The sequence below is a fragment of the Engraulis encrasicolus genome, chromosome 15, assembly GCF_034702125.1.
Source record: "Engraulis encrasicolus isolate BLACKSEA-1 chromosome 15, IST_EnEncr_1.0, whole genome shotgun sequence".
NCBI classification, from domain to species: Eukaryota; Metazoa; Chordata; class Actinopteri; order Clupeiformes; family Engraulidae; genus Engraulis; species Engraulis encrasicolus.
In genome coordinates, this window is record NC_085871.1 from 11,701,091 (window position 1) to 11,725,658 (window position 24,568).

Sequence of the window (24,568 nt, forward strand, 5' to 3'; positions counted from 1 at the left end):
AAAGCAATGCGTGTCTGGCCGCGGATACATTGTATAATGGACCCAGTTATCCTAGCATGGGAAAGTTGCAGACCGTTATGTATCCCATCTTGTCGCTTAACGTTACGTAGTTACCCAAGTTGGTGATTTAAAACGTTGTAATACACGGCTGAAATGTGTTAAAACGACTATAGCTAGTTCGCTGATGTACAATTCAAAAGGAATCCCCTTAAAACCTGAACCAGTGTGGGTGACTTGCGATGCAGTAATGATGAAAGCACGAGCATCTCGATAATTTAATGACTGGCATTTGCACAAGGAGAACCAAAATAATACATACTCTCCCATTAACTCCAGTGGTATGTGTCTCAATGAATGCATGTGGTAAATTAGGCTGGCAAAAGCAAGCAGCTTGTCAGCCCTTGCCTAGCTAACCACTACTTGTTAGCCAGCGTAGCTGCATGCAACAGTGTATCCAATGTAAGGGGACCCGTCGGTTTTTTTTCCCGAACTGAAGAATGTGAGTATTTCTTCACTTCTAAATGCAACTTACAACGTGTACTTAATACAAATTCATTTGCGTAAGCTACAATAGCTTACCTTGGATAGTAACTCATGTTTATCCACGGTTGCTATGGATCCCCCAGCTGTTGGCCTCCCTGTGTGCGAACCAGTGCGAACTTTCGTTGGCACGGCTGGAAAAAAAATGCTGCTCGGCCGTGGATACGGCACATGTCAACAACAGAGTACGCTATTGGCTGTAGCACTTTCCAATTCATTTCTAATTGGTTACAGGCGTCTATACCGATTCTCATCCAGATGAGGAGGAAAGTAACACACCATCACTTCAGAATCAGATTCATGAAGTTCATTGATGAATATGATGAAAACGTCAGCAATTACCCACATTAATTCCTTTCATTACACCTTGCTCACGAGTCCCGACTATAAATTAAATCACAGTTCTGTTGGTTTTGTAATAATCTGAAAGAAGTCATCACATCTGAAAAAAACATAAAGCGATATGGAATTTACATTTTAAAGGGACACTGTGTGATATTTTTAGTTGTTTATTTCCAGAATTCATGCTGCCCATTCATTGATGTAACCTTTTTCTTACCACCACCATAAAATTCTATATTCATTCTATATTCACTCTATATTCAATATTCATTATGACTGCAAAAATTGCACATTTCATACATGAAAAGGGGGATCTTCTTCATGGTCCGCCACTTTGAATTTACAAAAATAGTTTTTGGCTGCAAAAATGACTGTACTTGGACCATACTCGAAAATATTTGTTTATTACTTAGTAAACTTTCATGTAAAGATCAAATTTGGCAATAGGCAGCCCAGTTTCAATGAGCAGCATAGTTGCAGTACCTTGACCATTTCCTTCACAGTGTACATGTTTTGTGTTTTATTATACGACACATTGCAATGATTTGGTCAAAATGACAATTTGGTCAAAATGCAACATGCCTAGTGTCTTTATTCATATCATCCACTAAGTAGGCATACAGTATGTACAATTTCATGTTCACTCAGTTCAATGTCATATTAGGCAACAACCTCAGCCTGCTGGCTAGTCAGCAGGCCTCGTCTTATAAGTGATCTCAGAATGTTTTTCCTCTTTCTCCAAGTAACTTTCAGACCATAGTCTCTCTCTGGAGTGTCCTCCACAAGAATGTCCAAGTTATACGAGTGTGGTGGAGTTAAGGGCAGGAGTAGATCTAAAAAAGTAACTTTTGATGCTGGAGGTGGTGCCTTGTGTGGCATCTCTGGAGTATCAATATCAGGGGGCAAAGTGTAATTCCCCACATTTGGCGAGCTTAATCGTCCAGAGGTGCGCGATTCAGATGATGGGGTAAAATGTTTCATTTGTGTGTGACTGTGAGGAACAGCAGGAGAGGCTGAGGTCTCCCTGCTCTCAGCAGATACCTCATGCAGCGTGTGTAAAGCGAGGGTGCTTCCTATGCTTTTTCTCTGTATAGAGCTCCTCCTCTGTGGCGTCTCTGAGCCCACATGTGGCAGGGGATGCAGTGTGTTTGAAGCAAGGGCACTTTCGATGCTTCTTCTCCGTAGAAAGGTCCTCCGCTGTGGTGTTTCTATATCCACTTCAGCTGAGGAGGTGTTTGAGGGACCTGGCCCACAGGAAGCTGGGTTTGACTCAGGCACTGGTGCCATCTTAGCCCCTCTAAGTAACCGTCTCTTCTTGCCATGCACTCTCTCAGCGCCACCAGTGTCAAATGCTAATGGGGGGTATTTACTAGCAGCTGACTTTCTCACGTTTGTACATGTTGAATTGTGTCTTGTGGTTGTTGTGGTTGTAGATTGTGAATGGCACCTCCTAGTCCTCCTTGGCACCACATCAGGGACTCGAATCTGGTCAAACTGGGGTGACACCTGTGTAAGGCATTAAGTAATGATTCACAGGGCAAAGGTTTAGAGCAATGTTGCTGGATGAGCAGCACAATTTGCTCATAATACTTTACATTACATTACATTACCTTGCATTGCATTTGGCAGACGCTTTATAAACAAAGCGAGTGTCAAGAGGGCATAATCATAGCCAACATCACTAGCAAATACTAAGTGCACAGGAAATATACAGATGCTAAGATGTAATGATGAAAAAAATATATTCTGCTGATCCAAGTTCTATTCATAAGAGTGCTAATAGGTCCAAATAACATCTTGCAATATTGTTGCCCAGACAAAAACTGAAAAAGTTGCCCTGTGCATCACCATCAGGCCAACAAGCATTCATATCAGTTACGGTACACTCGCAAAGGTTGAAATCTGCCCTCTAGTGTGAGTTTAGTGTCAACAGATCAACAGCTATCTTTCTGCAGATGTTATGATGATGAATGGAAGTTTCAAACTAGCAGCAGCTGAGCTTACCCATGCTGTGCCATTCTGACGGGGCTCCTCGGATATAAACGACCTTGGGTTAATGGCACTTCGTAGTTGTGGCCCATACTGATGTATGTCCCCGCTGATGGGTGCTTCAACAAAAGTTAGCCGACTCTTGTTTGGGTTATGCAACCTCCTCTTTCGCGTGTTGCGGGACATCAGATGTCATCATGACCCGAAGGATGTATGTTTAGCACCTGTGCAACACAATACACACAGTAAATTCTACCCTGGTCAGCCAATACCATGATACTTGAGTCTACAAGTTCTAGAAATGAATAGAGCTCTACAAGGCAAACATCAAGAAGTGGAGCTTCGTGCTCCGTGACCTCCACAAGAATGTCCTAGACTAAATGTGGTTATAAAAAGCTGTTAACTATTACCTCATATGTTTCACCGTGATATTGTTGATTATGCCGAGTCTTGAAACAAAGACTAGTTTAAGGCTTCGTTGCACTTTCCATTATTATGCATGCTTCCGTATTCAAGTGAAAAATGATTTGATTGGGTTTGGTTACAGAGTTTCTGGCGATGCTATTGGATTGGAGGACACCACGTGGCCGGAATCCGTACGACAGCGCCAAAATTCAAAATCCTATTCATTTCTGCTGAAAGAGGGAGGCTACCGAGTGTCATGTAATCATATGGTCAAGTTTTGCTCATGAAATCAAAGGGATATTCTTCTAATATGAAGGTCTGTTTCATGCAATTGATACAGAATTCCATATTCAACTTGGGGATCGTTATGTATGCAGAACTGTGAATAGAAATGGTTTGCTTAGCTGCTAATGGCATAACTCGTATTGTGCTTTCTGAAAAGCGAACGCAAATTAGCTAAGTTAGCTTCAGATAGCTAAAGATGGCTACATTGTTCCCCGTTAGTGTAATATGTCTTGTTCAAGTGTTAACTCGTTGTGGTTGCTTTTGTACTTCCAACAAAGCAGATGGAAGGACAAAACACTCTTGTTGACTAGCACCATTTGAAATACGCGTACAAAACCATGGCTTGGTTTTTTTTCTTCAGTCCGGGCTATTAGTGCTGCGCATGTTTACTCAACAGCACACGGTTAGCCACAAGATACTTCATATATATCTCTGTATGTTATCTAGCTACATAAAGCATCATACATCATCATACGTGCTACATTGTAGCTTACATTGTTTGTAATTTCCTTTTTAAAAACGCTATAGTTCTAGAAGTAAGGACGTCACAAGACAGGCTTACATTCAAAATATTGGACTTTCATTCGTTGGTAGTTAGCCGATTTCAGATATCTATTTCCTTTTCAAAACGAGTTCAGGGGCTTCGCATGTTAGTTCTGAAAGTACTTGTCTATTCTAAACGGTTCATATGTGCTACAGGGAAAATATTTTTGCCATTTTATTTTTCCTGATCCAGAATGTAAATTGCTGACAGGTACGTTTAGCGAGTTAGCCGTTAGCAACCAAGTGAGTCCTTTGACGTTGATACTGTTCACTAGACAACCAACTTGCCCGAGGTAAAACAGTCCAGACCCACTGTTTATGGTTGTAGGTAGCTTTAGTAAGGGGCTCACTGTGCCTTTGTGATGTTAACCAACTATTCCTAAAACTCAACTCCGTGTTTTTCTTTCTTTTCCCCCTTCTTTTTGTTTTTTTAAACAGAAATTGAATCAACGCAGAGGTTCAGCCACAATATGATCACAATGCGAGAGAGCCCTCGGAGACCATTGATCCTCAAGCGGAGGAAACTGCCATTTCAAAGAATTGAGCCAGATGCTGGGCATGATGAGCCAGACGGGCCGCAACGTAAGGATGTTGTTTCTCCGTCCAGTGCTCAGTGCTTTACGGATGGCATTCGAATCATGGATCACCCAAGCATGCCTGACACTCAAGTGGTTGTCATTCCTAAAACTGCAGACCTGAAAAGTGTGATTGGCGCTCTTACTGCCAAAGGAAAGGAGTGTGGTCCTCAAGGGCCGAACAAGTTCATTCTCCTGAGTGGCAGTGGAACTCTTGATGAAGAGGTGGAGTCTCTTTGCCTGCCCGCAGTAGACACGACTGGGAAACCATGCCAAGGAGACTTGGTATCCCCCTCTATGTTAAAAGAAGGCACACAGGTGGAGTGTTTAACAGACAGCAAGTCTCTAACCACAATTAAGCCATGTAAGTAGGGGGAAATACTGCAAATCTTTACACAGCTTGCACTGATACTAAGGCTTTAAATGTGTGTTTACATGTAGACTAGAAAACAAAAACAAATCCTATGTATGTACTTGATCCACTCTTCGTTCCTCTCAGTAAACAAGGAGCTAGAGTGCAGCCCACTGGATGACAGCTTGACCAACATTCAATGGCTCGGACGGATGAGCACAGATGGTCTTGGACCTGATGATGCTGCAAAGAAAGTCTCGGACAAGGAGAACCAGGAGTCCTGTCAGCAACTTCCACAGGTAAAGAATTATGTAGCCATTATAACTTGTGGATTTCAAGTTCATCAATGTCTGTTCGATTTGATTAAAAAGAGCATGGCTTTGTGTCCGTTCATACCTAAGCTGCCCAGAGAGACTGAAGGCAACGTCAACGACCCACAGTCAGAAAGACCTCCGTACTCCTACATGGCTATGATTCAGTTTGCCATCAACAGCAAGAAAAACAGGCGGATGACGCTAAAGGAAATCTACACTTGGATCGAAGACCACTTCCCGTACTTCAGAAATGTAGCCAAACCAGGCTGGAAGGTGATCATGGTTGCCTTGATGTGTACATGAATTCTTGTGAACAACATACCTTAGGCACTTGGGCCTACATACTAGGCTACATATTTTCCTCCACACCTCCGTTCTTTACCTTTTTAAAGGTTTTGTCTGCTTTGCCCCTTAGAACTCCATTCGCCACAACTTGTCCTTACATGACATGTTTGTGCGCGAGACTGCTCAAGATGGCAGGGTCTCATATTGGACCATTCGCCCAGAGGCCAACCGATGTCTCACCCTGGACCAGGTGTACAAGGTAAGCCTAAGAGTTAAAATGTTAATTTGTATTCGTCATAGTTTATTTGGTTGCACAATTTCTCTGATAATAATATACGGTATGCTCTCTATACTTTTCCTATGTGTAACTAATGTAATATCACTGCAGTGGTTTATTTTTAACCTGTCCACTCATCCTATTCCCTATATCTGGCTCACCCCCCACAGCCTGTGGTTGACCCCACCACCCCTTCCTCCCTCCAGACCTTGCAGGTCTGTGACTCACAAGTAAGCCATTTTTCCCTTGTTTCCCTTGCTCTCTGGAATTTAATTCAGCCAAGATGGAGCAACAGACAGACAACTTTTACATGTTTGGATCCATGAGAGAGGGCTCAGCATAGTATCTGTTTTGGCTCTGGTTCAATAACGATTTTAATTTGCAGGAAAGAGACAGAGCAGAGAGCGAGGGAACGCTTTCACTTTTACAGTCTTCAACCTATCCAGGCTTACAGTAGATCAGGTCGTTTTTCACTACCTTTCCTTGTGAGGTGGCCTAGACTCATCATTTTTTGTTGTGAATTCTAACACTACTTTGCTTTCTTTTCCATAGCAACAGAAAAGGGTCTCTTCAGAGCTGAAGAGGACGGCGGCAGCAATAGTGCCTTCAGGTGAGTTAGACTGTGTCTGCCTGCAACATAGCATGGGCAACATTACCCAATTGCGTTTGATGCGAGGTGCGCCCCTTTCTGTTGATTTTAAGCATCTTATTTGGGCCAGCACCCTCAAAATTAATCAAGAAAACCATAATCAATATTACACAATTGCCATTCGTCTTTTAAGTTTATATTTTGTTTAACCAGAAAAATCCCATTGAGACTACGTGTCTCTACGGCTAGGGAGTTCTGGTTACAATTGCTGCAAGAAAATAATGAAAATAATGTCAGCAACATCAAGCTTTCCGTGAAGCGTTTATATTGTACAATGACTGCAGCACATAGTTTCAGACAACAATAAACGAAACCTAGCCTGATTATCATGGACTTTAAAATCTCTTCGAGACTTGGTCTGACCAAGAGCATAATAATTAACATTTCCCAAATGGCTTTTTCCAAACGGCCTCCCTTGGTTTGCTAATGATTGTTTGCTTCCCAACAAAGTGGGAGGAGTTCCCGTATTTGCGGGAACTCAGAAAGTTACTTGCATTGCTCTTGACCTGACTGGTAGCAACGCTGAAGCTGTTGCGTCACTTGTAGGGCACGGCCTGGCTAAACAAAACCCTGACCGATAACATGATTACATGATGAAACATGATAGCAACTAAAGTGTGTTGTAAAAGATCACTAAAAGCCTCTTTAGGTGGTGAAAACATCCAAGTATTTATGTGTGGTTGGTTTACTCCCAAGTTTGGTTCTCCCACAGAGAGAAAGATGAAGCCTCTTTTGCCCCGGACGGACTCCTACTTTGTTCCGATCCAACTGCCCCTGACCTCCCCACTGTTTTTACCCACGTCAGCGCAGTTCTCTCTGGCAGGCTCGCAACCCACCTGTGGCTCCTACGGTGCAGGGAAGAGGGTCCGCATTGCTCCAAAGGTAAACCATAGCCTCTGTACACTTGTAAAATGCTGCAAGTGTTTACAAATCTACTTGAATGACAAGTGGGTTTTTTCTTCTTCAATTAACTCAGTAGCTAGTGATGCTCAAAGGAGACAGATATCTAGGAACATCTAGTGTTGGGGCAGAAATGTATCAAATATAATCAAATATGATATTGAGAAAAACGTACATGTTGGAAAACCTAGTTTAGCTACAAGAACTTCTGTTACAAAATACAATACAAGTCATCATTGCATTCAGCAATGTTATCACCACATTTGTCACATTTTGCTGATATGGTGCATCCCATTTTTTCCCCAAGGAGACGGTAAAGGAAGAGCCCCAGAGCCTGGCCATCATCAGGGAGAGCATCATGGTGACTCCTGCCCTCAGCAGCACGGCTAGGCGCGAGTCCAGCAGTTCGCGCCGCAAGCAGCGCCTAGTCCTGCCCTCCACGGAGGAGCCTGTCCTGCTCTTCCCCGACAGCACTTTCTTCGACTCGGGCGTCGCCTCTGACAACTCGGTCTTCCAGGACACACGGGATGGCGAAATCAGCCAGCATCATCACCAACCCCAGCACCAGCAACAGAATCAGGCACCATTGCCGCTACCTAGCATTGCTGAGCCTGACAGCCCTTACCGGGAGTACACCTTCAAGACGCCCATCAAGAGCGCCGCCCAGCCGGCCTCGTCTACGCCCAGCAAGCTGCCCACCGTGCCCGAGCCTTGGAGGGTGACGCCACTGGGCAAGATCAACCGCAATGTGCTGGACTTCAGCCCCATCCGTACGCCCACGGGCCCCGTGCTCACGCCGCAGCGCTACGACCACCACAACACCTTCAGCTTCAGCAGTACGCCCTTCAAGGAGCTTCCGCTCTTCAGCTCGCCCCGGGAGCTGCTGAGCTCAGGGCAGGCTGGGAGGGGCTCCTCTTCCACCTCCACGCCGGCCTGCTCTCGAGAGCTGCTCCAGATGGGCGGGTGCCCGTCGAGCCTGGCCAACCGCTCCCTGACGGAGGGCCTGGTGCTGGACACCATGAACGACAGCCTGAGCAAGATCCTGGTGGACATCAGCTTCTCGGCCCTGGACGACGAGGAGCTGGGCGTGGGGAATATCAGCTGGTCACAGTTCATTCCGGAACTCAAGTGAAACACCCCCAAGCTCTCCATTGGAGACGGAGTATCCTCCTGACTTTTTTCTTTTCTACTGTTCTGAGCTGCTCACACATTTGTCTGTCTTTTGAAACTCTGGTATGTTTTTGCTTCTCAGTTTCATTTTTTTTTTTTTTTTGTCTGTGTTTTTCAAGCTTGTGTCACTGCCCGTCTCTACTTACTGTTGCATGTGTGTGGGAATGTCTGTGCCTGTTGTAAATGTTATACCCAAGTACTTTCTTCACTGCCACCACATACAGTTGTCTTTTGGCCTTGAAGTCAGTAAAACTAAAGGTGCACTCCATCCATTGGCCCGTATCTTTTTACGTTCTGTTTTGCAGATCAGAAATATCTTGTATTTTACGCCCTAGACAGAGTCCTTCGTCCTATCTGTTGTGATTTTTAAGTTAGATTTTATTTCTTCCATATTATATTCCGGTTTAGCAGGGCCATCATATTTATTGAAATTTATATTCGCCTATCCGGATAACATTTGATAGATGCGTATTGGTTGGAGTGCACCTTTTTAAAACAAGCTAAACATAACAGAGAGAATGTAGATAGATTGACTTTGATTTTGCACATTTTTGTAATATATGTATCTAGCTGTTTAAATGTAAAATTCATATCATTTTGATTTTTCACTGCCAGAGAAGACACTATGCTAGCTAAGAAATAATAATAATACAAGAAAAATGTATGCTTTGGCTGAAAATGGGAGAGCTGCCAGATTGTAAAAATATGTGAAAATAGAAAATAGAAAGACAGTAAAAAGGACAATATCTAGGAAGCAATCCAATAAAACATCCCATTTTTCAAATGGCGTGAAACACAGACAGAGTTTTGATGTGTGGTGGAATCTGAATGGTATTCATTTGTTTTGGTGCACTTTTTCACCTTTTAGCTAGTTTTGTGTAGCCTGGTATTACCATTCCTTGCCCCAATTTCATTATTAATGGAATTAGTATGAAGAGATGGTAAAACCAGGCTCAGTTTTGTGTGACTTCACATCAATAATGCTTGTCCTGTTGAACGTTTGTTACAAATGATCTTAGCAATTACCTGAGTCAGCGTTAAGTAACCCACTATTGTTGCCTCTCCTACATGCCTGGTTCTTCTCTCAATAAATCAGTGTACTGTACATCAACTCATGAGTAAGAAACTGATGTTGGGCTATTCTATATCGTTTCATATCATTGTATAGATATGCATGTTGTAGTCATGCAGTGTTATTGGGCAATACCTATGACTTATGTTTTGCATATCCAAGGCAGTGACAGTGTTATGGTGGCAGTGTTGTGTTTTTGTTCTATGTTGCCTATAATACACATGCAATATTGTCTGGCCGAACTTTTGGCAAAAAAAAAAAAAAAACAAGATTAGCATACGGTCTAACCATGGGTCCCTGTAACCATGTATGTAACTAAGAGGTTAGGTTAGGCACAAGAAACCTGGGTGTCATTTTGTGCAGTTGTAAACTTTTGTAGCCATATGTAACACACGTGTAAAGCCATAAACATCACTCAGCTGAAGAGAGTGGGGGGGAATTCAATTATCCACAGTGGTAGCAGCTTCAACTGTTCCCAGGCACGCATATAGTGCTATATTTGTCATGTCATACTTTTCATTACACTAGTGTTGCGTGCATGCATAATACTTGTGTGGTTGAATGGTTTAGAGTACTAGCACTTATTTTTTTCCATAAAGTGTGTTTTTTTCTGTCTTTCTGTTTGAGATGAAGGTTTTGTTACCCCCACCCCCTAAACAAAAGTGTATAAAAAGCTAGACAAGGCTGTACTCGTGTCTGGATTTAGTCACTAGTGTCATATGGTGAGAATGAGATTAAATTAAAGGATTTTATCTTGATGGCATCTTCCCTTTTCCTCAGATGTGAATGATGATTTCCAGCACCATAAATGTTGATGAATGCCTGGAGGCACTGAATCCCACCCAATTTGTACTAAATTGTATTGACTTGTGGTCATACGTCTATCGAAAAACCTGCCACATTTTTTTTTGACCCTGGAGATAGACATCCTCATCAGGCCAAGTGGGCAGGAAACCTCCCACCTGGCAACCACTCACTCACTGCCCACTCGCATTTGCTTATTGAGATGATCTGAGGTCCCAAACTGTAGTGATTGGTCTAATCCTGCCACCAATCCAAACTGGAGGTGGAGCAAGCACCTCCTTTTTCAGTGAGGTTTAATAGTGACTTCATACTGCATACGCAAATCCAAACCGTGGGATTCCCCCTCAGTAGGTGCCAGAGTAAGACCTAGTGTGGCTGTGGGCTGATGGAAATGAGAGCACAGTAACCTGCCTGTTGCCAGATATGTGGTTCCGAAAAGCTCAGTTTAGCTCCGAGCAAGATGGAACCACATTCATCTGACGAGAGCCAGATTAGGAACAGTGCTTAACAGAAATGTATTACCAACACATATACACGTACAGGGACCAGAATGTGGGGGGTGAGATGTTATTGGTTATTACAGTACTGATGTTTTTGTTCTGTTTTTGTTTTGGTTTTTTTTTGTGGGGGGGGGGGGCGACGACTGAGGACTGAACATCTGGGGTTGTCATGGTAATGAGCAAAGGGTAAAGGAATGTACAGCACAAAATACTGGTCACAAATACAGGACATTTCATAACCGTTCCAAGATGTTGCCATTCTTGTGGTCACTGTAAAATGTCAAACTGCTTTTCACAAACAAAATGAGAGGTGTCTGCCATTCCCCGCGTAAACAAAGCAATTAAAAGTATGTGTGGTGTTGCAAGCACTGCGTGTGTAAACAGCTTTGGTGAAAGAAGAGGCTTAAATTTAAATTTCTGTGCTGGATCACAATAAATTGCAGATATCCAAAAAATATTGTGCACATTCAAAATTCACATTCTTATTTCTATCTGAGCCAATATATACCTTTTTAGGATGTGTACACTTCAGACACATATTGACAAACATGTGAACTACCATGCATGGAGACTGTATACTGTTGTCTAAACAGTCACTTTGTTGCTCCACATAATTCACTTAAATATTTCAATTAAATAAGATGCACGTTTCAAATGTCAATGAATTTCATCCCCTCCCTCCAGTGAACGTTTCCCAGTCATTCCAGATCCTTTGTGCAAATGAAATTATTATGAGTGATTAGCCCGTTGCAAATTACTATCTCCAGTAGATTCAGTATGCATTACTGGTGCGACATGCATTGAAGAGACACTTGTCATATAGGCAGTGATGATTTTATTAAAAAGAGAAAAATGTGTATCATAATCAAAGAAGGAGATAATGTTCAAAAGCTCAGCAAGTGTTCAGTTAACCATATTTACAGTTTCATATTTGACCATTAGCAAGCACAAAGATTGACACAGATACAGTGAGTTGTCAGGTGCTGTGATCCACTGTAGATTTGTCCGTGAAGGAGGGCTGGACAGGTAGTCTAGCACACAGGGCATTTCCCAGTGGGCTGACAGTCCCCAGAGGTCGATGCTGTTGTTTTTTTGTTTGTTTGTTTTATTCTTAGGGACTAGCCCAAAGTTTAGAGGGGCTGGCCAATTGATCCTAGCCTGGTCGACTCCGTCAAACACTCTGGCGAAAGCTAAGAGGAATCCATCTCCATAGAGGGTGGGAGATGGTCTGAGTTTACTCTGCCATTTAAATTCACCTGAGTTCCGAATTCAAATTCAAATTCAAATTGTGCTTTATTAGCATGACTATTACGATATAGTGTTGCAAAAGCATAAAAATAACAAGACAAAAGTGTGAATAGTGTTACCTTAACCAATCAATAACGGACTAAGCGGGTGAGTTCTGCGTCACCACTGTCAACTGTTTGCTGATTGGCAGAACAGTGAGCGAACCGTGCCGGGAGGGTTTCGCCAGACTATGTGCGGAGCCAAAATCTTTGGGTGGAAGTACATTTAGTAGGATGGAATTGCCAGGCTACATTGATCCATCTTCGTTATAGACAGTAGACTCAAGCAGGAAATAGTACCAAAACAGCTTGTACTTGTACAATGTGTGAGGGCGGAGCCCATTTTTTAAAAGAAAATCCCAGTCCAGCCCTTTGATCCCAGTCCAGCCCTTATGGGAAGAATGTCATTCATCCAGGTCCTTGCAGGAGCCAGGAGCTTGGATAGGCCTCATGTGTACAGCATAAATCAGTGCTGAGCCATTCGGGTTGTCTGAAGCCAACGATCCTCAAAAGGTACGCACTTCCTGCTTTGCCACCTCTAACAGGATCTGAAGCTGCCTGCAGACATAATCTGTAAGACAATAAAACAATCCACACAAGCAGTGAGAAAAGCAGCTTTCTTTTTTACATACAGTATTATATACGGTATATACTGAATATTTTATAGGCTTTGTGTGTCTTCATTTCTGACATTACAGCGAATGTGCTTTTGTGAGATATTGAATAACGCCATCTTGCCTCACATCTCGAGGCCAAATACACAAGGCGAGCACGGAAGGTTAGATGATGAGACGGGACCCCATGTTGTACTCACCGAAAGCCCGTCTGAAGCGACGTGGGACATACTGGTGTTTGACAGTCAGGTAATAGATGGGCACTCCAGACAGGGTGAGGATGCAGCTTCCCCCAGTGTTCCAGGGGTCGGAGTAGAGAGACAGGCCCACGATGAAGAAGCACACCACTGTGAAGACGATAGCCACCGCCAAGGGCACCTTTATCACACATAGAAACAAGGGAAGTGAAAAAGAAGTGAAAACACACCTGGGAAACTCCAACTCCCATTGCTATTGACACAGCACTCCACAGTACTCAAGTGCACATTACACACAACAACATTGCATTTATGCCTCACCCGTGCATTACATTACATTTCATTTCATTGCATTTGGCAGACGCTTTATAACCAAAGCAAGGAGGCAGCCCCAAATGGCGCCCCAAGGGAGCAGTGTAGCGGGATGGTACTATGCTCAGGGTACCTCAGTCATGTAGGAGGATGGGGGAGAGCACTGGTTAATTACTCCCCCCACCAACCTGGTGGGTCGGGAGTCAAACTGGCAACATTTAGGCTACAAGTGACCAATGACTGCCCTAGACAAACAATTCAACAATTAGCTAATCAACAGTAGCCACAATGCCATCCAATAATAACAACAGCAATCAGAGATGGCAACCTGGCCCCTCTGCCTGGCCAACCTGGCCAATGCTGCACATGATGTTGTGCCAACTGAAGGCAACTCAAAACACTGCGGGCAGGCAGACAAACAGATGGGCAGGCAGACAGACAGACAGGCAGGCAAACAGGCAGACAGACAGACAGGCAGGCCGACAGACAGGCAGACAGGCAGACAGACTGGGTCATTGGAATTCCTGGACCAATCTTCTTCAGGGAGGCAGGTAATGAATAATTAGTTTTAAATGTCATGCAATGACTAATGCCAATGCAAACATGTAAACAGATCATTTCAGTCAAGAGAACTGAAGACACTTTTTACAGTGACGAAAGCCAGAAAACACTCATACCTTGAAAGGCCTTGGGTGCTGTGGGAAGCGGTACCTATGGATGAGCATCCCCAAGGTTGCCATGGCAATGAAGACCCAGCGAGAGAAAGAGGCAAAATTGATGAGCTGGTAGATGTCCCCCCGTCCTACCATGAGGACCACCAGAGGATACTAAAATAGTAGTAGAGATAGAAAGCACAGATGAAGACACAGACCTTACACATACTGTATTATGTAGGTGGAGCCGGTTTTTTGAATGGCAAGGAGCCTAACACCACACATATTACATTACATTACACTTTGCTAATGCCTTTGCTCATAATTATTTAGGCATAGGGCATGGGAGAAGTTATGGGCGGATGAGCAGGGCATTTGGCCCATGCCCTTGTGCGCAATTGTTCTGGCAGGGTAATGGTAGCCTTACGCGCCATCCTACGTATTTCAGCTAAAGATTGACTCCGTACATATGGTGCCTTCACGGGCTCGGGAGCTCTCGAGACAGCTGACGACACTGCTCACGTGACAACCGAGTTCTGGACTTTAGCGCATGAATGACACAGATCCCGGAACAATTGGGAATCATGCGTGTTTTGTTTTGGTTCTCTTTTCTTTTTTTCACCTCCACACGAGCCTCCACATCCACGACATATCATTTCAGCTCAAGTAGGCTAAATCAAACAGTCAGAGACCAGCATTACTGACATGTGTGCATCTGCAATTGAATGACATTAACTGGTGTCGTTGATAGTGATTACAAGATGTTATTTTAGCATTTGTGATACTGTTCACATGCCAGTTGCATGCATGGGCGCCATGTTGATGATGTGTCTGTCGTCACACAAAATGTTAGCTCGGGAACTCGTTACATACTTCCACCTGAGATCAACCTCGAGAAATATCGATCTGACATTGCGTCACCAAATGTTCATGCCCACTTTTCCCGAGTTTAAGGTTGGCTTTCTTGGGATTCTCGACATTTTGAACGAGCCAATAGTCTGGTCACTGTTTTCTGTGGAGCGTTGTTGCCGGCCAACCCTCCACAGAAAACAGCCAATAAGCTAAGAGACAGGTTGGTGGGGGCGAAAGGAGGAGGGTGCTTGTGACAATAAGCGTATTCAATTTTCCATCATCGTCTGCATGCGCATGCAGACAGCAATGCACTCTGGATGAAAATGTTGCATGATGCTTAGATTTCAAATCCAACTGCTAAATTTCAGTCATGTTGCGTCGACGAGGTGACATGTCACATGGTGTCAAACTATCGCGGGATGAATGTGACTGCAGCCAATAAGCTAAGAGACAGGTTGGTGGGGGCGAAAGGAGGAGGGTGCTTGTGACAATAAGCATATTCAATTTTCCATCATCGTCTGCATGCGCATGCAGACAGCAATGCACTCTGGATGAAAATGTTGCATGATGGTTAGATTTCCTGTCCAACTTCTAAATTTCAGTCATGTTGCGTCGGCGAGGTGACATGTCACATGGTGTCAAACTATCATGGGATGAATGCGACTGCAGTTGGATCTTGCAACCTCTGCAGTTGCTTATCCCCGTCGATGCTCGTCTGCAGACCGCCTCCGAGGTCACGCTTCTATGAACTGGTTGGTCAACAACTCACTCATGTGTGTATGAGTCTTGATTCACACCCCTACACAAGTTTGCACTGCTCCCCATTTCAGCTCCTCCTCTCCACCTGCCCCCCCACACCTCACACGTGGTGTGTTAGTAGACCAAACTGGTGCGAGCTCATTGTCTCGTGCATATTTGTGGCCGACTTTAAATGCACTGTATTTAATACCACCCACATCGTGACAACAAGTTCTCGCTCACATGCATTGTCTACATCGATCAACAGCATCATAGTTGTCTGAGCCTAATGACGTAAACGCCTGCGCTATGTTGTTGTTGAGTAACTGTCTGCGATTGGCTGAGAGCTGTCCAATCATTTCAAACCAGAACTGAGTGCAAACTTCCGGCTTCCTGCAATTGTGTCAGATCAAACAACCTCCAGACCACGAATATGAAATGAAATGGTAGTATTATGGGATGGTCAGGACCAGGCTAAGATGTTACAGTCCCTGGAGCAATGTGGGATCATTTGCCTTAGTTGTCGAGAGTACCCACATTCCTCCACTGGGGATTCGAACCTGCAACCTTGTTGATTACAAGACCATCTCCCTAATCATTAGTCCAGAGCTGCCTGCCAATCAACTCTCAATCTACGACTGCTGTGTCTGTGTTGGGTGACCTCAGTATGCTCAGCTAAAAAGAAAAACCTGGAATAGACTCAGTGGCTTACCAAGAGCAGCACAGCTGGTAATGGTGTCTCCCTGCGGATGTGGATCATGGAGAAGAGAACTGGCCAGTGGCCTTCCCTGGCCCCCACAAAGAGCATCCTGATGGACAGAGACCGAGAAGATATGAATGAGCTTTCTTTGCCATAATGCAGAGGCGTATTGCCATCAACTAATGAACCAAATAACATTATTCAATCATTCATTCTTCATCTATTTATTCATGTATTCATTCCTTGGCTAGTTTCAACAATTTATCAATCAATCAATCAAACCTTGGCACTGCAAAGAATCCACCATTGAGCGCTCCAAGGCAGGAGGCAGAGACCAGGACAGGTATCAGAGAGGATAGACCTCTGATGGCACGGTTGGCAAAAGTCTACAGAGAGGACGAAATACAGATGCATCCATCACTGAAGCCCGTCTAAATCTCAGATCTGAGGAGATTATTGCAAATGAGTAGGAGAGTCGCCCCACCTGGCTTTGAATCTAGTTCTTTGGGATACCAAACATGTATGTAAGTCACTTTGGATAAAAGCGCCAGCGAAGTGTAATGTCATGTAATCCCATACTACCTGTGACACGGCTCAAACTTTCAGAGTGTACAGATAGATAGCCTGTAGATAGCCTGGCCAACCGTCACAAATTCCAGATTTGGAAGTAATTCATTTGAGTATTTCTGCCAGCATGATGGGACAATGACACACAAGTTCTCCCACTAGTTCCGCTGATAAGTGAGTGAAAGGAAAGAGTTATCTGATTGATTCTTGCTTCAATTGGAATTGCATGGATGCCGAACCTCCCTGCCTCTAAGGAGTGTTTACAAGGTGATTTGGCCAAATCAACACTTGCAGATTTTAAGTCATGATAGCCCGGCTATGACCATAACACCAAAGAATCTGGCTCACTGGTGTGACGTGAAAGTGAAAGTTGGACTGAAGACTCAGGTCTGACGTCAAGTTGCCTGAAGATATTTAGGTTTGTTCAAGATCAGTTGAAGGTGAAGGTAATATAAATTAAATCCAAAGTAAGTGTTTTGTGTCCCTCACCACAGCCACTGCCTCAGACATGAGAAGCTCGTCCGCAGACATCATGGTGTAGTAAGCAACGTTCACCAGCACGTAACATATTGTCACTGTCACCATGGAGATTATGATTGCCAGTGGAATGTTTCTGTTCACAAGAAATAAAAAAGGAAAAGGAAATGAAATCAATGTGATCCTTTATGCAGATTGTAAGCGATTTGTTTTTGGTGAGGTGCTTATTTCTCACCTGTTTGGGTTTATGACCTCTTCTGTGACAAAGTTTAAGTAGAACCTGTGGAAGGTGTACAGCAGAGTACATTTTACTAAAGGGTCAGACAAAGACAGAGAATGAAACATGTTGTGATATTTCCAAGTAAACATGTTATACATACCATCCACCATAAGCATAGAGGCCGGAGTAAAATGCCAGGGGCAGTTTTGTTAGAACAAGTGATTCAGTATCGAAGGCATTCTGAAAATTCTCTGTCTGTCCTGTTCAAAGAAATTCACACAAATTTTAAACAGTGGTAGACATTTAGAAATTAACAATGATAAAACCATGCCATACAGAACAGTATGAATCAGATCACTGAAAAAAATGAAGCATGATAAGAAAAAGATAATTCCTCAAAACAGCACACACATACACACACACAATAAATATGGCCAGCACCCTGGATATTGGTGAGAAATGGCCGGACGTCCGACTTTGTGAATGTCATGTTTGCGCACCTCGTCCCAGTGCTATGATGCCGGGGATGATGATGAGGATCAGGGCCAGCATCTTGATAACGGTCAGCGTCACTTGCGTCCGAGAGGCCAGGGTCACACTCCAGCAGTTCACTGCCACCACAGAGGCTAGACAGACCATAGGAATGCAGGGTTACAGACGGACGGACGGACAGACAGACAGACAGACAGACAGACAGACAGACAGACAGACAGACAGACAGACAGACAGACAGACAGACAGATAGATAGATAGATAGATAGATAGATAGATAGATAGATAGATAGATAGATAGATAGATAGATAGATAGATAGATAGATAGATAGATAGATAGATAGATGGACGGACGGACGGACGGACAGTAAGATTTATAATGTAACTCACTGACTCCAATGATGCTAACCATGGCAACCAGTGATGCGGGTGCTGAACACGGGGAGAAGAAGGGCTCCAGCACATAGCGACCAAATGCCAGGGAAACGTAAGATGCCACAGCTGGCCTGGAAGACCCAATGTGGACAGGGCACACATGTGTTATGTCACATCTTTGCCCTTGGTTTCACCTAAAACATTCTCACACTTCCATTGTCAATACCCCAGGTGATACTCTTGTGAACATAGGCCTATAAAAGTGAAATCATCCTTTTTTAACACAAATGTGAGATACAAATGGAAATTTGTCTTCAATGGCTCTGTATATAAACACAAAAAATGCATAAATTGCAGAGTACAACACACACACACACATCACACACAAAATCAACAATCTACAGGCACAATACATGGGACATACATGGGACAACGTGGTAGTTATTTGTTTGGATATACAGTAACAGAATTCATAAAAAGGTTTCAATTACCCATACTACAATAGTACATAATAGGCCTACAGGTTAATGCGATAGCATACCTGACAAACATGAACTCGGACCACAGTCTGAGGAAGGCGGGCAGAGGCCCCAAGGTCTCCAGCAGGTAGGTGTAGTGTCCTCCCGACTTCTTAAAGGTTGTACCCAGCTCAGCATAGCAAAGGGCACCTTCACGTCATAACAAGCAAAGCATGTTATTAATTAGTATTAAGCAAATGCATTAGTATGAAAGTATTCATCATAGCATAGCAAAGGGCCCCTTCAAACCATAACAAACTAGAAATGTACTCAGAGAGTGCAGACCTCCGCCAAGGAAGGTGATTGATAGAACATTTGACTACACTTTTTGTTACGCCCTATTTTTTTCTAGTCTTTCTGCCTTCTTTTCGTGAAGTTAGAAACTGGAATGTCAAAATTCGCCCTATCCCGCAATGGTGAAGAATCTTTTAAAAATTCCCGGATCACCACCAAAATGTTATCACTTGTTCCTTTTGTCATTTTCAACAACTCCGCATGGTTTCATCCAAATCTGTTGCTAACTTTTTGAGTTATCCTGCTGACAAACAGACAAAAACCAACAGACAGACAGACGAACCAACGCGACCGAAAACATAACCTCCTTGGCAGACAAACGCTATTGATCTGACCATCTTTCCTAATCGGCAATAAGTAGGCCTACATTCATCACACCTGTAAGGACACACGCAGGCACACAGAAGGACCAGAGCCATGAAAGTAAGACTTATCCCATTTATTGTTATTATAATTGTAATTAATTAAGTGTATTTTTATTCAACAATGGCGGCTCATAGAGCCTTTGACACTCAGACCACCATTGACATAGTTCAAAAATAGTTCAAGAAAGAAAAAAGAAATTCATTCTTACTTCATCTTCATCTGCTTGCTACGTTGTGATTCTGTGTTAGTCTAACGAAAAGAAACCACTGCCTAGAATTATTGGAATGTTCGTGAATCATGTCACCAACCGACTTCCAAGGTTTGTCACAACTCCTTGACTTGGCTTCCTTGACTTGTCATATCTGAAATGCAGCATTTTTATCCATCCCTTTCCGAAATCTTGGCCATGCTAATGGGGCCATGGTTCGTCTACATTTCTTAAAAAACACACCATATTTTTCCTATAAAAATATTTCATATTCCATATACCATACTCCAAATACCATGCCGAAAGTTGAGCAACATCAGCTGAACGCTCAAAACAGAGCAGTAACCTTTCAAAAAGAAGCAAACAAAACCCCCCTCCCTAGAATGGTAAGGACCACGGAAAGAAAAAAAAAAGAAAAAAAACAAAAAACAATGCTGTTTTGCAGCACTGTATGCTGAAATGAGCAGGAAATTCTCATTAGTATAAAAGTCATCAGCATAGCATTACTTAAACGCCATTCACAACAAAATCCAATATAAACCAACATTTATTATATGACATGTAATGGCAATGCACAAAAGAGGTACTGTGACAGCATCCCTCCGAATCATCCCATTTCAGAATTGTATTTTTATCAAGACGTTGGGAAAGCAGCCCCAGCCCATGCAATATGTGGGCATCACCGCTATGTGCCAACCATCAAAAAAATTATCTCTGCTAGTTCCAAAACCAAAATCAGCCGTATCTGCCATTAACCGCGAGCCTAATTAAAAGCCGATGCCGAGTTTTACGGGCCCCTCTCTTCTGAATATAGATGGCTTTAGGGGGGAAGACGCGAGCAGAAGCTCCCCCTGACTGCACATGTTCTGTCTTTGATGTCTCTGTTTTCACAGCAGTGGTCTCTGGTAGGGAAGGAAGCCTCTTGGCCTGGGACCCTGAGAATCAGCCCTCTGGCTTCTACACTTGGACCTGGAGCTGGTTGCTTACTTCTTAAATGTGTATGTGTGTGCATGCGTGCGCGCGTGCATATGTGTGTGGGTGCGCGCTTGCTCGCTTACGTGCGTGCGTGCCTGCGTGCGTGCCTGCGTGCGTGCCTGCGTGCGTGCCTGCGTGCGTGCCTGCGTGCGTGCCTGCGTGCGTGCCTGCGTGCGTGCTTACATGCGTGCATGGGTGTGCATGCGCCGCTGCAGTCATGTCGGATCACACATGCAAATGCCTTGAGGATTTCTACAAAACCTTGTGGCTCACATGTTCTGAGTTTACATTCTTTCACAGCTGTGCTTGTTTACACATCTGTGAAATATCCTACACCAGGCAAGTCCAGCTTGTTGATATTGGTTCATTCAAACCAATGCACAAAAGAGGTACTGTGACAGCATCCCTCCCTAGATGACACAAATAAATCGGCAAATCATTAGTGAACTGGCAATAACAGCTCCATACCAAAGTTTCACATCTTTCCAAATTACCATTGACAGTATTCAGTCATTTATGTCCTAGAGACCCTCTTTATATGTATATGGATATTTTTTATAAATGCATCCATTTGGATCTTTTGTATACAGTTTTCAATCCCTAAAACAAATATTTTTTTAGCATTAAGGGGAGGTTTCTAAAACGCACCTGTCACATTGTATGGTGATTTTTCCCAACAAGCTACGTTTATATGTAAAGGAATAATTTTCTAGTAGGTTTTTATAAATATCTGCATGTGTGTGTTCCAGAGCTGTGTGGGGCTCCTCCCTGCTGGCCTGATGAACGTTACTTCTACACAGAGCCATACAGAGGGAGAGTCGGGCAATCCCCACTGTGTCCTAAGGCAGACTTCCGCATTAGCAAAATTAGCTGCTTAGCGTTGCGAATGTTAGTGCCTAGAAGTGGGCGTAGCACACAGAAAATGCAATGCGATGCAATGCAGGGAATATGACAAGACTTGCTGTTGGTACTAATAACTTCATATAAACATCACAGATGGTAAAACTGTTGTGATTATCATTACCGAGACATTTGATAGTTTGCATATTTGTGGTGATTACCCCGTTGTATAGTTCGTTAGTCCTTATTTTTGGCTTTTAATGTAGTGGTTCTATGTTGAGTCTATGGAAAGACATCCGCTTTAGGCACGACCTCGATCTCGTTGAAAGGCGGGGCTGCAATTTAATTCCTGGTCCTCCATTTGCGCAACTCTCCCTCTGTATGGCTCTGCTTCTACAGCTGCAGTGTGGTTCTGAATGCTGGTGCGGGTAGCCAGCTGTTCCTGATTGCCTTGAGTGCTTTAAATCAAAGAAGACCAGACCTGGAGATGGACGACGCCTGCCTCTTCTCCTCTCTCGCACCTTTTGACATCATTATTTTCTTCACACCACACCTCACGTTTCAAAAACACTTGTATTTACCCCCACATACTTATCTTTAATAAATTTGAATAAAACTTTATTCTGCGTTAGGTCTTCCCTTTTCTGATACATGGGCCTTTGAGCCAGAGCGTAACATGTGCCATCAAGGACTTAGAACAAACAACTCTGTGTAGAGGACAAGTGGCCTGCATCTGCTACTCACACAGAGATGGAGTCAACAGACTTATCGGACCCAGAGTGCCTAATAAAGTAGACTAACTTGGCCTAGTACTGCACCATTGGAGGTCAAACGCAAGAGGACGGGAAACCCTCCAGTCACAAAGCGAGTCCCCCACCCCCTCTCTGTTTTAGATCATTGCGGCGGGTTAGTCACTGTTGCTCTGATTGGTCCAGCCCAACGTTTATCAGCCCTCAACTTTCTGAACTGTGCAGTTCCAGACTAAACCTGTCATGTTATACTCATGTTATACTCTATCTTGCTAGGCTAGGACCCATGCCACAGGTACCAAGGGGCTCAGCCAAGTTGCCCCCACCCACCCTGGGACAATAATCACCTTTCTTCAACTGTAGCAAAGCCCATAGTGAATGTTTAATACAAATACTGGCGAGAATGACTTGTTGAAACATGAAAAGTTTAGTCTGGAATAGGGTGGTTAAGAAAACTGATGAATGTGAGTAGGAGCTAACCATTGTCGTTACAGTTTTCAAATTGCCTTTGCACTGCCTTGGCCAATGCCATGACCAATCAACTGACCACTTTTCGTTAGCCGTCTTGTCTCGAGCAGCGTGTCGTCATCCTGCCAAGCCCGTTTAAAAGACTCAAACAGAGGGGGGGCGGGGAGATACGTTTTGATTGGTGGGCTGAGGTTACCACCTTTTGTGTGGATATTACACAGAGTAGGAGGGCTATATATGTGTATATGTGCATGTTTGGATGTAGGCTTGTTTACATGTTTTGTGGTCCAGTCCTGCATGTTAAGTGTGTTTCCAAATTTCTCTCTAGAAGAGTAAAGGCTCATCCTATCCTATCCTATACCAATTCACCAGGCGATAATCTACCCAAATATAGTTTCCAGGATGATTTTTGCCCAGGGGCACTGGATTGGTTAATCCCAGCCCTGTAGTACTCACCACACATGGAGAGAATTCCGCAGAGCAGCCAGACCAGTAGGGACAGGCCCACGCTGTTGCCGCTGTTCATGAGCACCCCTTTGGGGGCGATGAAGATCCCGCTGCCCACCACGGTGCCGAAGATGAAGGAGACGGCCGGCAGGAGGCCGATGGTCCTCCTCAGGTGCACCGCCTCTGGCCCGTCACCGTCACCCGACTCCTGGCCCGTCACCTCAGCCTTCCCATTGCTGCCCGCCGCCGCCACCACGCTCTCGGCTTTGGTTCCCGCCTCCATGACCCAGGGACAGGGGATAGATCCAGACTGCAGCAGCCCAGTGCGTTGTTACATGTGTTCACATACAGTATGGTGAATAAAAAATAGAAGGATACCTCGTTAACACTTTGACCAAAATGACTGAATAAAAAAAAAAATGTCTGAATTTTTTTTTTTAATCTGGGAATAGTAGTAGCAGTGTATGTGTGTGTGTCACAGTGTGCGTGTGCGTGTGCGTGTGCGTGTGTGCCTATTCCACATTACCCAGCCAGCACAACACAAATAAAACGAAGGCTCTACTTTTAAAATGTAAGCATGTTAGCCTGTGTGGAATTCAGATTAACATTCAGTTGACTCCGCTCGCTCCTCCCTTTCCTTGCTATCCGAACAAACAAGAAACTAACACATGCAGCCATGGTGGCAATCAGGGCTGGACTAGATGCGGCCCGGGTCGGGCATTATTGGCGTAGACCAGCCTCTCATGCAACCCCCTGTTTTTCTACAATATTGTGATAGACTCAGTTCATTGTCTGTGTTAAAGTTTGCTCAATGGGCCGCCACATCCATGGTGGGCCTGTCTCTAAGGGGGAAAAAAATGAAAACAAAACAAAAAATAAAGCCAAACAAAACAAAAAAGCAATGAATCAAATTCAATGACAACAGCATAAGGACTGTCGGCCCACCGGGAAAATGCCCTCTTTGCCAGGATGCCAGTCCAGGCCTGGTGGCACTCATGTGGAGCACAATGTGTAGAGCACCTATACCATACATGGGGATCCGGGTTCGAGTCCAGCCAATCATTTCTGGACCCTACTCCATATATCCCTCCTAACAACCGATATAAGTGACAGTAGCGATATTGAGGACATTGATTTAGATTTGATTGGCAATGAGGATGAAGTTGGGAGTGAGATACACGTATCGATTCCATAAATAGGAATCAGTGGCTGCAAGC

The 24,568-nt window shown here is 43.9% G+C and overlaps 3 protein-coding genes across 7 annotated transcripts; 1 reads left to right on the forward strand and 2 right to left on the reverse strand.

Annotated features, from left to right (window-relative positions):
• Positions 1-1,270: 1,270 nt before the first annotated feature.
• On the reverse strand, positions 1,271-3,403 carry rhno1 (RAD9-HUS1-RAD1 interacting nuclear orphan 1). 2 transcript variants are annotated; one of them, XM_063217052.1, is made up of 3 exons: positions 3,282-3,403; positions 2,887-3,095; positions 1,271-2,388 (listed from the first exon to the last, which is right to left on the reverse strand). In XM_063217052.1, the coding sequence occupies exons 2-3, from the start codon at positions 3,055-3,057 to the stop codon at positions 1,543-1,545; spliced, it is 1,017 nt and encodes a 338-aa protein (XP_063073122.1). In that variant the 5' UTR covers positions 3,058-3,095; positions 3,282-3,403; the 3' UTR covers positions 1,271-1,542. The 2 variants fall into 2 exon arrangements, with proteins under 2 accessions (XP_063073122.1, XP_063073123.1); XM_063217053.1 differs by having other exon boundaries at positions 3,296-3,392.
• Positions 3,404-3,510: 107 nt separating this feature from the next.
• foxm1 (forkhead box M1) lies at positions 3,511-10,456 on the forward strand. Of its 4 annotated transcripts, none has more exons than XM_063217048.1 (9): positions 3,511-3,592; positions 4,543-5,043; positions 5,179-5,330; positions 5,433-5,618; positions 5,761-5,889; positions 6,078-6,137; positions 6,460-6,517; positions 7,269-7,438; positions 7,764-10,456. In XM_063217048.1, exons 2-9 carry the CDS (start codon positions 4,575-4,577, stop codon positions 8,586-8,588), a joined length of 2,049 nt encoding a protein of 682 aa, XP_063073118.1. In that variant the 5' UTR covers positions 3,511-3,592; positions 4,543-4,574; the 3' UTR covers positions 8,589-10,456. The 4 variants fall into 4 exon arrangements, with proteins under 4 accessions (XP_063073118.1, XP_063073121.1, XP_063073119.1 ...); XM_063217049.1 differs by lacking the exon at positions 3,511-3,592 and adding an exon at positions 4,151-4,315; XM_063217050.1 differs by lacking the exon at positions 3,511-3,592 and adding an exon at positions 4,323-4,397.
• A 1,384-nt stretch (positions 10,457-11,840) lies between these two features.
• si:ch73-352p4.8 (cystine/glutamate transporter) lies at positions 11,841-23,634 on the reverse strand. Its single transcript, XM_063218161.1, has 12 exons — positions 23,361-23,634; positions 19,028-19,154; positions 18,502-18,617; positions 18,119-18,244; positions 17,779-17,878; positions 17,634-17,678; positions 17,411-17,534; positions 16,637-16,740; positions 16,367-16,463; positions 14,089-14,238; positions 13,103-13,280; positions 11,841-12,859 (listed from the first exon to the last, which is right to left on the reverse strand). Exons 1-12 carry the CDS (start codon positions 23,632-23,634, stop codon positions 12,795-12,797), a joined length of 1,506 nt encoding a protein of 501 aa, XP_063074231.1. The 3' UTR covers positions 11,841-12,794.
• Between the last annotated feature and the right edge of the window lie 934 nt (positions 23,635-24,568).